The 13,874-nt window shown below is 43.0% G+C and overlaps 1 protein-coding gene across 1 annotated transcript in view; it reads right to left on the reverse strand.

The window, feature by feature from the left end:
* Window positions 1–13,874, reverse strand: part of FGD5 (FYVE, RhoGEF and PH domain containing 5) — a 172,969-nt gene that overhangs the window by 15,885 nt on the left and 143,210 nt on the right. The window contains exons 10-12 of the mRNA XM_044667716.1: window positions 13,469–13,540; window positions 10,875–10,943; window positions 1,367–1,450 (exon numbers count right to left, since the gene is read on the reverse strand). Coding sequence (XP_044523651.1) covers window positions 1,367–1,450; window positions 10,875–10,943; window positions 13,469–13,540 — 225 coding nt within the window. The remainder of the gene's footprint in view (window positions 1–1,366; window positions 1,451–10,874; window positions 10,944–13,468; window positions 13,541–13,874) is intronic.

A 13,874-nucleotide genomic window follows, 5' to 3' on the forward strand; every position in this document is an offset into this window, starting at 1 on the left:
CCTTCCTTCCTTCCTTTCCTTCCTTCCTTCCTTCCTTCCTTCCTTCCTTTCCTTTCTTCCTGTCTTCCTCCCTCCTTCCCTTCTGCCCTCCCTTTCTCTTTCTTTTTTTCCCCTTTCTTATCTTGGACTCTTAGCATAATACCTTGAACATAGTATGCACTTAATAGATGTTAGCTGAATTGAATCAAACCAACACTAAATTATCACTCCCTGCCAGCTGACTATCCCCCTTCAATCGTTCTGGATTAATCTCCCAAGAACACTGCTTACATCATACAATTCTCCTGATCAAGACCTTAAATGCAAGCAGGATAAAGTCCAGACCTCAGTCTGGCATTCAAGGTTCTCCACAATCTACCTTTCCAGATTTATTTCCCAGCCATATCTGTCTCCCTCCACTTTTCTCCCATCACTTGATGCTCATTCTTACTTCCACAGTTCTACTTGCACTTAGAATGTCTACTACCTTCTCCTCCACTTATGCAAATTTTCCAAGACCCAGAGGAGCAGGATTATGCCATCCAAAATAGCTATAGCACACTGATCACTCCATTTTCTGAACTTAGGTAACAATGATGATGGTAGCATTTATGTAGCAATTTTAGGTTTGCAAAGCATTCATTTGATCCTCACGACAATATTAGGAGGTAGGTGCTTTTATTATCTCCATCTTGCAGAAGAGGAAACTGAGGCAGACAGATTAGTGTCTTGCCTAGAGTCACACAGCTAGTTAAATATCCAAGGCTGTCCCCACACTCCACTAACTCAACAATCACCTATTAAGCACCTTGTAAATGCAAGGCACTGGGAAAACACGGTAACATGAAAAACACCCCCAAGGAGCCTTCAAGGGGCTTACATTCTATTGGGGGATACAGTATGTTAGCAGATGGAGAGGGGTATTATGTGTGTATTTCAAAGAGGATGCATTAACAGCAAAGAGGACCAGGAAAGTCTACCCATAGTATGTTATAGCTGAGCTAGCCCTTGAAGGTAGAAGTGGAATTCCAAGAGTCCATGGTGAGAAGGGAGGGCATTCCAGGAATGGGGTCATAGAGAAGCAAAAATGTAGAGGCAGGAGATGAATTATGGACTTAAGGGCACTACAAATAGGGCAATTTGCCTGGATTGTACAATAAGCCTGGACAGACAGGCTTTGACTAGACTTTGAAGGGCTTTAAAGCAATCAAATGTAAGATGCTAGGATCTCTTATCTTTGCCTCATTGTTGGGGCCAAATCTTGTCTTGACATTTAGACTGGAAGCTCCATAAGGGCAAGTGCCACATCTCCTCCTGTTGTCCCCTTCCAGGTGTCTAGTCAGACACAAGACAAATCTTAAATACTCTTGAAATGAATTCTATTTACCCTCATGCTGGACACAGTCAGTGTGTTCTTCAGCCGATATTTACCATCCTTCTGGGGGAATGTGTAAAGGAGGACGTCACTCATCTACAGAAAGAGAAAAAAAAACAGATCGATTGTTTTCCTGCCATAGAACTCCACAGCCTTGTAATTTACTGAGGGAAAAGAGGTATGAGAGAAACGAGTCTTGCTGTTTCCTTAAAATGAATCCAGAAGGATGCCAGCCCATAGCCCAAATAGATCAAAGACACAGAGACTGAGAGGCCCATTTTAAAAGGTCCTATATTTAGGACACTGGGAAAACTTCCCCAAGAGCCTTTAAGGGAATAGACATAGGGGAGTGAGGGGATCGTCCAAACTTTCACAAATGGTAGGTGTCTTAGGTGGGATCTGAACGCCCTGACTCCAAGTGCAGTCCTTTATTATTTCATGTTGCCAGAGAGAGGGAAGTACCAGAAGATTCTATTTAGGGGAATTGGGTTTCTTGGGATTTGATCCAGCTTAATAAAAACACTGTCACCCAGAACCTTTCCTTTTAAAAACAGTTAATAGTTTCCATCAGAAGGTGGAGGAATGATTATCACTTTATTTGGTGCTCCAAAGGCACTACTGAGACTGGTCTTAGAGGCTATAGTATGGCAGAAGAATAATGGGCTCATAATAGGAGTATGTATTTTAAGCTTTAAGGGATTTTAGAGTCATTTAAGTTCAACCCCATCTTTTTACAGATGAGGCAACTGAGGCCTAGAGAGTTAAGTAACTTGACCAAGCTGGGATTTGAACTCATGTTTTTTGACTTGAAATCTATCTTTCTTCCCACTGACCCACACATTAATCATAGGATATAAAGCTAAAAGGGACCTTCAACCTCATATAGTCTAGTTTAAGCCCATCATTTTATAGTGATGTGATTCAGGATCTTAGGGAAAGGGCCTTCTGGATGATCTATTTCCAATCCCTTCATTTAATAGAAGACAAAACTGAGGCTCAAAGTGTTAACAGGATCGCTGGTAATAAAGTGATAGAGTTCATATTTAAGCATAGGTTCTCTGGCTCTATACCTAGTGTCTTTCCTAGCACACCATGGCCAGGAGAATAGGTAAGAGACTTCAATTCCAGACCTGGATCTGCCATTCATTTCCCACGGCAAGCCACTTTTCCTTCTTGGGATTTGATCCAGTTTAAGGAGGCCCTGTCACCACAGAACCCTTCCTTCTAAAAACAGTTAATTGCTTCTATTAGAAGGTGGAGGAATTTGTTTTCCAGTTCAGTTGGTGCTCCAGAAGTGCTGGTGGAAACTGGTCCTAGATTCCCTCAGTTTCCTTTTTTTGTACTATGAGGAGTTTGGACTAGGTGATCTCTAAGGCTCCTTCCATCTCTCATATCCCATGACTATGAGTGTGTGTGTGGGGTATTTGCCCATGTTCAGTTCTTCAAAGTTCCCAATTCAGATGGAAAAACCAGCCACCCTGGAGTGATGGACAGTAGTACTCGGGGCTTATTCTAAGCTGTCAAGAGAGAAAGGAAAGGCAGAGAAACTGGCTGCCATCAGCTGCTTCCCAGAATGCCCTGCTGAGCTTGCAGCCTCCAAAGCTGATTTTTTAATTTATCAAGAATGGGCATATTTTCATCTCTCTCCCTCCCATTTTTTTAACCTGCCCCCAGCGCACAGCGCTACCATGGCAACTGCGATTAGCATCCCAGGATTTTATTAAATGTTCAGTGTGGCTTTGTTTGCTAATTGCCAGTTGAGAGGTGCTTTTTCCTTTCCTCTTTTCTCTGAACCACACACAAAGGGGAAAATTAACCTCAAATCTCCAGCAGCTAAGGGCATGTCCTGTGACTCTGTGGTCAGAGAAAGAAGAGGAATATTTTGTGGATTCCCATAATAACGAGATACCATTGAGGAGCCCCGCCTGCCACTCTGGGTCCATACTCATGTTTCTGATGAAGGGCCTGAGGTCCTCTTCTCCAACAGGATCCCTGCACCTTGGGCCACAACTCACCCCGGACCTTTCCAGGGTCCTGATCTCTCTTGACCATTTGTGAGTTTTGAATTTTGAATTTCTCCAACTGGAGCATTAAACAGGAAAAAAAATGACAGTTTTCTTAAATAGTATTTCTATCCCATTGTGTCAGAGCTGGCACGGACCTGAGGGATGAGCTAGTCCAATCTGATCGTGTTAGAAAAGGGAGGAAGCTGAGGCACAGAGAGTAGAAACATAAAGGAAAGAGCACTGGGATGGGAGACAAAAAGACTTTTCTTTGAATTCTGGTCCTGCTCCTTATGCCACCTGTCTCCTTATGAATTCTGATCCTGCCTTATGCCATTTGTCAATCAAAAAATCGATCAATGAAATTATATCTAGTGTAGGCACATCATTTCCTAGCTCTGGGTCCATTTCCTCCTTTGTCAAAATGAGGGGGCTGGAATAGGTGGTCCCTAAGGTCCTTTTTAGCTCTAAATTCCATTTTCTTTTTAAGTCTGTACTTTCTGTCCTAGTAACAACTCTGGGAAAAGAAGGACAAGGGCTAGGTAATTGGGATCAAGTGACTTGCCCAGGGTCACATAGCTAGGAAGTATCTGAGATCACATTTGAATCCAGGCCCTCTCAACTCCAGGTCTGGCACTCTATCCACTGAGCCACACAGCTGCCCCAACTGTGTCCCAGTATCATCTTGGAAATGAAATGATTTGCTCAGTCATGAAGCTAGTTGTTATTGTTGTAGAGACAGGTCAGAAGACTCAAACCTGGGTCTAGCTTCCCGATCCATTTAATTAAATTCAACATGCATTTATTTTTCCCTGTGCTTTTTAAGAAAAGAGCACTAGCTTTGGAATCGGACACATTAGATAAAGTGCTGGGCCTGAAGTCATAAATGGCCAGAGTTCAAATCCAGCCTCTAATGCTAATTGTATGAATTTGGGAAAATCACTTAACTTCTGTTTGCCTCAGCTTCCTCAACTGCAAAATGTAGATAATGAGAGCACCTATTTCCCAGAGCTGTTGTGAGGATCAAAGGAGATGATATTTGCAAATTATATAGCACAATCCCTGGCACATAGTTGGCACTTAACAAATGTTTTCTTCCTTCTTTCAAGATACAACAGGGCTAGCCAGGGGGCACAGTGGATAGAGTTCCAGGCCTGGAGTCAGGAAGTCCTGGGTTCAAATCTGGCCTCAAACACCTCCTAGTTGTGTGACCCTGGGCAAGTCACTTAACTCCCATTGCCTAGCCATCTCTGCTCTTCTATTTAGGAATTGATACTAAGACAGAGGTTAAGCGTTTTTTTTTTTTTTAAGATACAACTATTGTTTTCTCACAGAATTAGAATGGCTCCCCACTGTCTACTATACTAAGTCCAAATTCTTTAGTCTAGTTTTTCAGGCCCTTCATAATCTCATCTCCATTCTCTCTCCAATCTCACCCTCTTTTCCTTGACTCGTATTGTCAGCTTAAACCAATCTGGTCATCTCACTATCATTTTCCTCTATATCTGTGTGTCCACTGTTTTCCGTATTTGGAATAAACCTCCGTTCTTCTCTCTCTAGTCACAACCTTTAAGGGTCAGTTAAAGAAGAGTCTCTTCCAAGCAGCTTTCTTTGACCATCCCAGACTCAGTCATCTCTCTTTCATCTGGCCTCCTTTAGTCCTTTCTGTGGCCCTTAACTCTGCTCTACCCTCATTTTATTTTACTTTTCATGGCCCATCTCCAGAGTACTATAACACATTTCTTTCATGAATTACCCCTTCATGAATTCTATGGTCCAGACAAATGGCAAAAATTGTCCCTCACAAATGGACATTCCATCTCTCCGATGCCTCGAACGCACTTACTCCTCACTTCTGAATCTTAGAATTCCTGACCGCCTTCAAAGCTCAGCTCAGATGGCACATATTCCATGGGGATCTTTCCCGAAACCTCTCCAGCTACTTCCCACCAAACCCCCCAAATATCCTCTTTATTATATTGTGTCTCCTTAGATGTATGCATTAGAATATAAGTTGTTTGAGAGAAGGCACCATTTCATTTTTGTTTCTGTATCTTCAACATGGTGTTCAGTGTGGACACATAGTAGGCATTTAGGTTTGTTGGTTGACTGTCTTGGGAATGATTTTTGTTTTCCCAACTGGACTGTAACCTCCTTGAGGGTAGATTTGTCTTATTTGTACCCCAGGAAATACTAGAGGCACTCAGAAAATACTTGTGGGACAACTCATTGGGAAAGAGGAAGTTAGGTGTGAACTCTTAGTCAAGCTGTCTCCCTCACTTTGGTTCTCAGCTCTCTTCCAAGCCATTCTCCCTAGAATTGAATCTTTTCTGTTTTATAAGAGGTTCCTCTGTGGGTAACACCCACCCACGCAAAAGCCTGAGCTACAGCTCCCATGAGTTGTCTCGTCTCTGCTTCTCTCCACCCTAGGAAGGTCTGACAGAAAGGACCCCCCAGCTGCCCACCAAAGACTCCCCTTTCCCTTACTTCTTACTCTACAACAGCAGGTTTTGTGGAGGAGTTCTTGGAAGGCTTAGATCAGAGAGGGTGCTTCCTTGGGGGCCTCCCATGGGTGTGTAGGGCTAGAGAGATGGTGAGTGGGTGGGGGCTGTGGCTGAGTTAGCTCAGTCTGTGCAAAAGCTTCCACTAGAGCCAAGACCTCAGGGGAAAGTGGGCCAGCCAAACACCAGAAACATCCTGGCAGGAAGCCCCAAATTCAACAACATCACTGGCCAGGGGAAGCCTGATGACTCTAAGATTTGACAAGGGTCACTCACACGCCCATATAACAACTCAGAAATACACACACGCACACATAAGACGTGGAATCCTCTTGTATAACCCCAGCTGGCTAAGAGTGGGCTCCTAACCACTCAGATTCTTCCTATATAAGCTGAGCTATGTAGTACCACCTCACTGTCTCACTCTTGGCTGTCTAGCAGCCTCAGCTATCAGTAACACAACTTGGGAACCAAGAAGAGAGACCAAAATAGTTGCCAAAAAATACAGGCAGTAAATTTCATGCATGACAATAGTATAATCTTATTACATATAATGTAATTGTTATATTATATCTACTTAATATGCCCACATATTGATTCTGCATTAGAATGGAAATGTTTCATTTTTGTTTCTGGATCTCCGACCTATCTCCAAATGCTACATAGTAGGTAGGCACTTAGGATTGTTGATTGACTGCCTTGGGAATGAGTCTTGTTTTCCCAACTGGACTGTAACCTCCTTGAGGGGAGATGTGTTTTATTTGGACCCCGGGGGATACTAGAGGCACTCAGAAAATATTTGTGGTAGAACTAATTATAATAATAATCATTGATGTCAAGACAGTGCTTTAAAGCTTGCATATCACTTTGTATATAATAACTTATTTGGGCTTATCAACAACTCTGTCGTGGGAGGTACCACAGATATTATTTTCATTTTACAGAAGAGGAAACTGATATTCTGAGGGATTAGATGACATGCCTGTGGTAACATAGGGATTAAGCGTCAGAGGAAGTGTGGGAGAATGGATAAAATGCTAGACTCGGGTTCAAGGAAAACTTGGATTTGAAACCTATTTCAGATGATCTGTTTGACCCTGACCAAGTCCTTTCCTATCTCTTACTTCACTTTCCTCATTTGTAAAACGAAGGGTGTTGGACTTAATGGCCTCTAAGTTCCTGTCCAATGCTAACTCTATGATCCTGGGACGCCAAGTCAGGTGTCCTATCCAATATGCTTTTCTGTTCCCAGGAGAATTCCATCAGCCCATATGGAATCTTGCTTTATAGTAGGAAGCTAACAAACTGAATATTAGGTTTGGCCTGGAGCAGATGAGAAGCAGAGAGGAAAGGAGAACCCACAGAAGTGGGCACGTGGATGGCAGTGACGAGTATCAGATGAGAGAAGAGATGAGATCTGCTTCGTGTTCTTTGTTTAAGAAGGTGGGCAGCTCGTCATACATTTTACAAAGATTCTCATCTTTCTAAAGGCCATCCTGAGGGCACATCACACAGCGTGTACAATCCCTTCCCCTTCTTATACTAAGGACATTGGGTTAAAATAAACTTCAAGGACAACCTTTTAAAGGAAAAGAAACCTCAAAGAAGGAGGTATGAATAGATGAAGAAGAACACTCTTCAAAAAATTTTTTTAACTTTCACCTTCTGTCTTAGAATCAATACTGAATATTGGTTTGGAGGAAGAACAGTAAGGCCTAGACTACTGGGGCTAAGTGACCCGCCTAGGGTCACACAGCTAGGAAGTGTTTGAGTCCAAATTTGAACCCAAGACCCCTCACCTCTAGGCCTGATTCTCTGTCTATTGAGCCACCTAGCTACCCCTGGGAAGGGACAGTCTTGTCTCCTTATAGACAAGGTTCAGGCTTTCATATCACTCCCTCATAGCATGTAAACTGCTCCCCATCCTAACTCTGGAGAGGTCCAGCCAATAGTGATAACTATCTCTGGAAGGTTCCATATTTGGGGGATCTTAGCAGTCATTCAGCTAAATTTTCATTTTACAGATGAAAATGGAGATCCAGAATGGATCAAGTGATGTCTCCAAAGTCACAGAGCAAGTGTGGTAGAACCGAGACTTGTATGCAAGTCTTCTGACTTTCTAGCCTCAGTAATTTCCATCATCCCAAAGGGATACAATGAAAAGAATACTAGATTTTGAATCAGAGAACCAGAGTTCAAATCCCAGTTCTGGGTGACTTTGAAAAAAAACCCACTTCTTTTTGGACCTCAGTTTCCTCAGCTATAAAAGGAGAGAGTAGGGCTGGATGACAGCTGAGATCCCTTCTAAATCAGTGGCTCCATGACTGTTCCCCACCAGACCACCCTTCTGTCTCAGCTTTTTTTCCTTTCTCCTTGTGGGGTGTAGGGGGAGGCTTCTCAGAGGATGTCCAGACTGGATGAGCCTGTGAGTTTCTAGACCAACAGTGCAGTCAATGCTAGACAAGGGGCTGTAATTAATTCAGGGCATGCCTTTAGCAGAGAGGAGAGAAGGAGCTGCTACTGAAGTTTTCTGACTCTGATGCCTTTATGGCTATCTCTTCTTCTACCTCAGAGTTAATTCTTCCTCACATCAACTTGCTTCAAATGGACCCCATTCTTGAACTGACCACTAGGGTTTAGATTCTTCATGCTTAAGGTTATAGGAGGCTACTTATATAGCAAGATGTAAGGGATACCTTGTACCTGCCCAAAATCATAACCCTTACCACCTGTCAGTGCCTGACATCCTATCATTACAAACTCTATCCTTTAGCTCTTGAAAATATTTTAATCTTATATAGTGTGGAATAGTCTTGTATTGAAGGTCTTTGCTACTGAAAAACTGTGTATGACCTTGGACTAGTGTCTTCTCTCTCATTCTCAATTACCACCTGTGTAAAATGAGAGGATGGGGCTATTTTACCCTGTTACATAAAAATTAGGATGCCCATTGGCCAGGCAAAAAAAAGTCATCTACTCCATAATTCCATCCTACTTGATTCCCCAGGAAGTTTGCCCTGATCCTGTGGCTGATGATGGCTGGATTTTGACTGATGAGCCAGCCTCCCCTATCCTAGGAACTATTGGACAGGAAAGCAAAGGAGAAATGTAAAAGCAGGCCTGGGGCAGCAGCAGCAATGGAGCCCAAGAATGACTGTTTGCATTGACACAGGGCTGGAGGCAGGGCCATGAGATCTTTAGCTCCAGGCTTCAAGGCTGGGGCTGGGTGGATTGGCCATGCCTGAAATGTGCCAGAGAGAAATGCGAAGGTTTTGGACTCCCCCCTTCTCTTCTCACTTCCACCCAGGGAAGATTCCAAGGCTGTAATTCTTCACTTACCTTCTTGGTCTTCCTCTAGCATGGAAGCTTACCTATATTTCTTAGAAGTTTGTTTATTTTTTCTGTTGCCACCTTGTCCCTTAATCATTACATTGCCAATCTATTTATGCCACTGCTCACATATAGTAGAAGAGCACAAGGAAAAGGGGAAAATGGATTTTGAACCGTGTGTTGTTTTTTTGTTTTGTTTTGTTGTTGGCAAGCAAACTACTGACTAAAGAAGAGTTATTGATTCATTTTTAAATCTCCCCTGCACAGAGAGTGAAAACATACCTAGACTGCCCGAGGCAATGAATAAGTCAGCAGTTGTTGGGGAGGAGAAGGACTTTGACTAGTTGATATTAGAAATGGGCTTTTTGTCATTTTCCTTTCCTTTTCCCCAGTCTTGATTTGAGAGGAAAACCCCTCTCAGAGGTGTGGCATCCAGAGAGTGGCTGGAGAAATAGTCATACCCAAGGCGAAAGGAATTTCATCCATACGAGGTTGGAGCCAAGTAAGAAAGCATGGCAACTCTGCTTACCCAAACATCAGAGCACCATGCTACCACGCTATGGTATAACTCCATAATTTCTATGAAAATGGATAATCAGAGGAAGAAGAGACAAACTTAACTCTCTCCTCAAAAGGCACCACAGTGGGGCTCAGAATAGTTTCTAAAAGCAAGTCCTATGAGAACAGGACACTGATAGATGCTTGGAGAAAAAAAGGAATTCATCGAACATTAGGAGCGTGGGGGAACCTTAGTACATAGAATATTAAGTTCAAGAGGAACTTTGGAAACCATTTAATTGTAGACATGTATATCATAGACCCAGTTGGACCATGGTGCAGTATTTGGGTAAGCAGAGGTGCCACTTTCTCTTACGTGGCCCCACCCAGATATGGGTGGAACTCCGACAACCTTGGGTATGACTGTCTTTCCAGCTAATTATTAAAAAGTCCATTGCAATTGGCTCCATCTTTTTTAGGACTATTGGATATTATTCCTCTTCTTGGACTTGATTCTAGCCACATTAGCCTACTTGTAGTACCTCCCACTTGATATTCTATCCTCCTTCTTTGTCTCTCTGAATAAGCTGTTCCCTCCCATGCCTAGAACCCCCCTATAGAGGCCAATGCTTCCTTCTTCCTCAAATAAGCATGTGTGTGTATGTGTGTGTGTGTATATATATATATATATTTATATATATGTGTGTGTGTGTGTGTATGTGTGTGTTTATATGTTAAATCTCTGCTCCTCCCCTCAGATCCTCTGCCATTAGAATATAAGATCCTTAGAAGGAAGAGATTATATTTGATTTTATCTTTGTGTCCCTAATACCCAACTCAAGGACTTAAATAGATCATTATTGGATTAGCATGCCCATGGTTGCTTAGCCACTAAGTGGCAGATCTCCTGAATGTCAGTGCAGTGTCTTTCACACTATGTATTGCTTCCTCTAGCAAGAGGAGGAAGAGGTTGCAAATGGAGGTGAGAGGATGCCAAAGACAATCCTTTTTGGCTCTACAAGTCTATCAAGTTGGTCTTCCCCTCTGGTCTGGGGACTCTTTGAAGGCAAAGGTCATTTTGCCTTTCCTTGGTCCCTAGAACTTGGCACGGTGCCCAGGGGCACATTGTAGGAACTTAATAAAGGAGAGTTGATGGTCTGAGGGGCCCCAGCCATTCTAAAGTCTTACCAAGAACAGATGCCGAGGGTGTCTGGACTTCCCCGTCACTTTCATCAAAGTCCCTTCTTTCAGGAATTCCTGCAAATAACAAACTGGTGTCAGCACGTGGCTCCTTGTAGTCAGTCATTCTGCCCACATTCTGTACTAGTTATGTGTAAGAAGGTTTGTTAAGCAAAAGGAAGGAAGCAACCTTTATCCCAAATTAGGCAGACAGGAATGGGGCAGGGATGGCATTAGTGTTCCCAGGAAGGATCTGAAAGATAACTACACCTGCCTTATATTCAGAAGGTTGATCCTATGTTCATATGCCAGGGCTATACAAGGCTGGTCAGGGCTTACCACTGGTATGACCTTAGGCAAGTCACTGAACCTCAGTGGGCCTCAGTTTCTTCCTCTGTAAAAAGAGGGGTTTAGACTAGATGACTTGTAAAGTTTTTTCAGTTCTACATCTATGATTCTAAGTCCCACCTCCTCTATGAAGCTTTCACTGATCACTCAACATTCAGTGATCTCATAGCACTTAATGTATATACTGTTTACTTAGCATGCAAGTCTTTTTTGGCCAGATTGTATTATTATTAGTAATAATGAGTACTATTTTCTATATTATCAACAGCAATAATAGCATTATATAGCACTTTAAAATTGACAAAGTAATTTTCCCTATAAGAATTCTAAGAGGTAGGTAGTATGGTCATCATTTTACTCCCATTTTATAAATGGAGAAATTGAGGCTTAGAGAGGGGAAGACATTTGCTCTAGGTCACCCAGTATAAGAGCAGAATTTTCTCTCACAAAACTATGAGCTCCTGGAGGGCAAGAACCCTGTTGGCCCCTCTCATACCATGTAAGTTCTTTGAGGTGAGGGACTAGTTCATTTTCAGCACCTAGCATAGTACCTGGCACATAGTGGGTACTTAATAAATACATGTTGATACAGTGTTGAGGAGGATGCAGGGTACCCAGCATGCTCTCAGAAACAATCAGCAGAAGTGAAGGCTCTCTGTCTTGAAGGCTAAATTTGGCCCTTGGGATGAGTTCTTCCCATTCTTGGCAAGGGTCACTTGACATAAAGTGATATTGTTCTGGCTATGGGCCACTGCCCGGATCATAAATTGCTCTTCTATCTGAATGGAGCCTCAGAAGGCTTGATACAACAAGTGAAGGCAGTGGCTACAGTCCTTAGTCTGAAAACCTTAGTTCAATTGCAGCCTTACATACTAGCTGGGTAATGTTGGGAAAGTCAATTAATTTCTGCCTGTCTCAGTTTTCTCAACTGTAAAATTGGGATAATGATAGCCTCTACCTCCTGGGGTTGTTGTGAGGATCAAATTTATGATATTTGTTAACTTAGTGCCCGGGACACATAGTAGGCACTTGATAAATGCTTAGTAAATAAATAGGAATAACTTCTTCCCTCTCTCCCTTCCTCTGTCCTCCTTCTGTCCTCCCTCCTTCCTTCCTTCCCTCCCTCCTTCCTCCCTCCCTCTGTCCTCCTTCTGTCCTACCTCCTTCCTCCCTCCCTCTGTCTTCCTTCCTTCCTTTCCTTTCTTTCCTTCCTTCCTTCCTTCCTTCCTTCCTTCCTTCCTTCCTTCCTTCCTTCCTTCCTTCCTTCCTTCCTTCCTTCCTTCTAAAGTGCAGTGATGAGTACACTGCATTATAAGATCATAGATTTAGAACTGGAGGGACCTCAGAAGCCATCCAGTATAACCCCTTCTAAGGATGAAGGAGTTGAGGTTCCAGGGGTGTGTGTGCTATGAGCTGTCCAAGGTCCCACAGGTAGTTGAGCCCAGAGATAAAGTTCACAAAGTCAGATTCCTTGTCTTTAGATTCAGGGTTCTTTCTGTTCACCCCTATTGTGTCCTAACTAAGCCAAAGTGCTGGATTTGATTTGGGGAAAAGGCTCAGAAAAAGAATGAATGCTAGTTCCAAATATAACTCTACAGGCACCACCTTCTGTTTTCTCTCTTAGTTTCTTTTCCTTAATTGGCAATAATATGGAAATGACATTGTTTATGGTTGTTTGTCAATAGAGTTTTATATTCATTATTCATAATATTAAAACCAGGTGGATTTCTTTTTCTTAAAAATAAATCAAAAATTGTTTTCTTTTGTTTTTTTAAATTTATGAGCAGCTCTCAGGAGAGCTCTTTTTCTTTTGGTCAGTGGCCTTCCATGGGGTGGGGGAACTGTTCCCCCTTTCCTCCCAGCTAAAGCCTTCTGATTCTCTCTTCCTCAAGAGGAGGGGTGCCTCTTGTGAAGTCTGAAGCAAAAATACACATCTACTCCTTTAAAAGTGAAGAACTGCCCATAGGGCATAGATGCTGCTTCCTATGGAAACATGACGCATGACCATAGGTACCAGCCCTGACCCTGGGGAATAAGGCAAGCCACCAGCCCAGGCCCTTTGCCCTCAGTTTCTGGCTCCAGGCCAGGTAGAACAAGAGGTCCTGGCCTCTCCCTCCTCCCCTAAGCCCAGCCCAGAGTGGACCAGTAAACACCACCTGTAGCCAGGCTAGGCTAAGGTCTCACCCTGCACTGATCCAAAATAAAACTGGCCCCCAAACAATGGCCTTATCAAGGGCCTCACCCACTGTGCTTACCCTTCCTGGCTGGAGGAGGTTGTTCTGGCCTCTGACGCTGTGCTCAATGTGGACCAACTTCTGTAGGTTTTCCTGAGGGCGAGACAGGAGTAGAGGATTAAAATAGGTCAGAAAGATTAGGAGAAGGAGAAGGGAAACCTGAGGTTTTTCATTTGTTCATTTTTTTTGCTCATATATGCTTCCAACTCATACTTACTGAGAACCCACAAGTGTCTTGGGCACAATTGGAGAAAAAAAGAGATGATTAAGATATGGTCCCTGCCCTGGTGGAGTTCATAGTCTAGTGGGAGGATAAGACATGTACTCAATTAAGAATATTACAATTAAAGAAATACCTAATAACCTGAGGGAACTGTAAGCACAATTCTGGGAGAGTAGGGATCCATAGAAGGAGAGAGATTACTTC

Source organism: Gracilinanus agilis, chromosome 1, assembly GCF_016433145.1.
Source record: "Gracilinanus agilis isolate LMUSP501 chromosome 1, AgileGrace, whole genome shotgun sequence".
NCBI lineage: Eukaryota > Metazoa > Chordata > Mammalia > Didelphimorphia > Didelphidae > Gracilinanus > Gracilinanus agilis.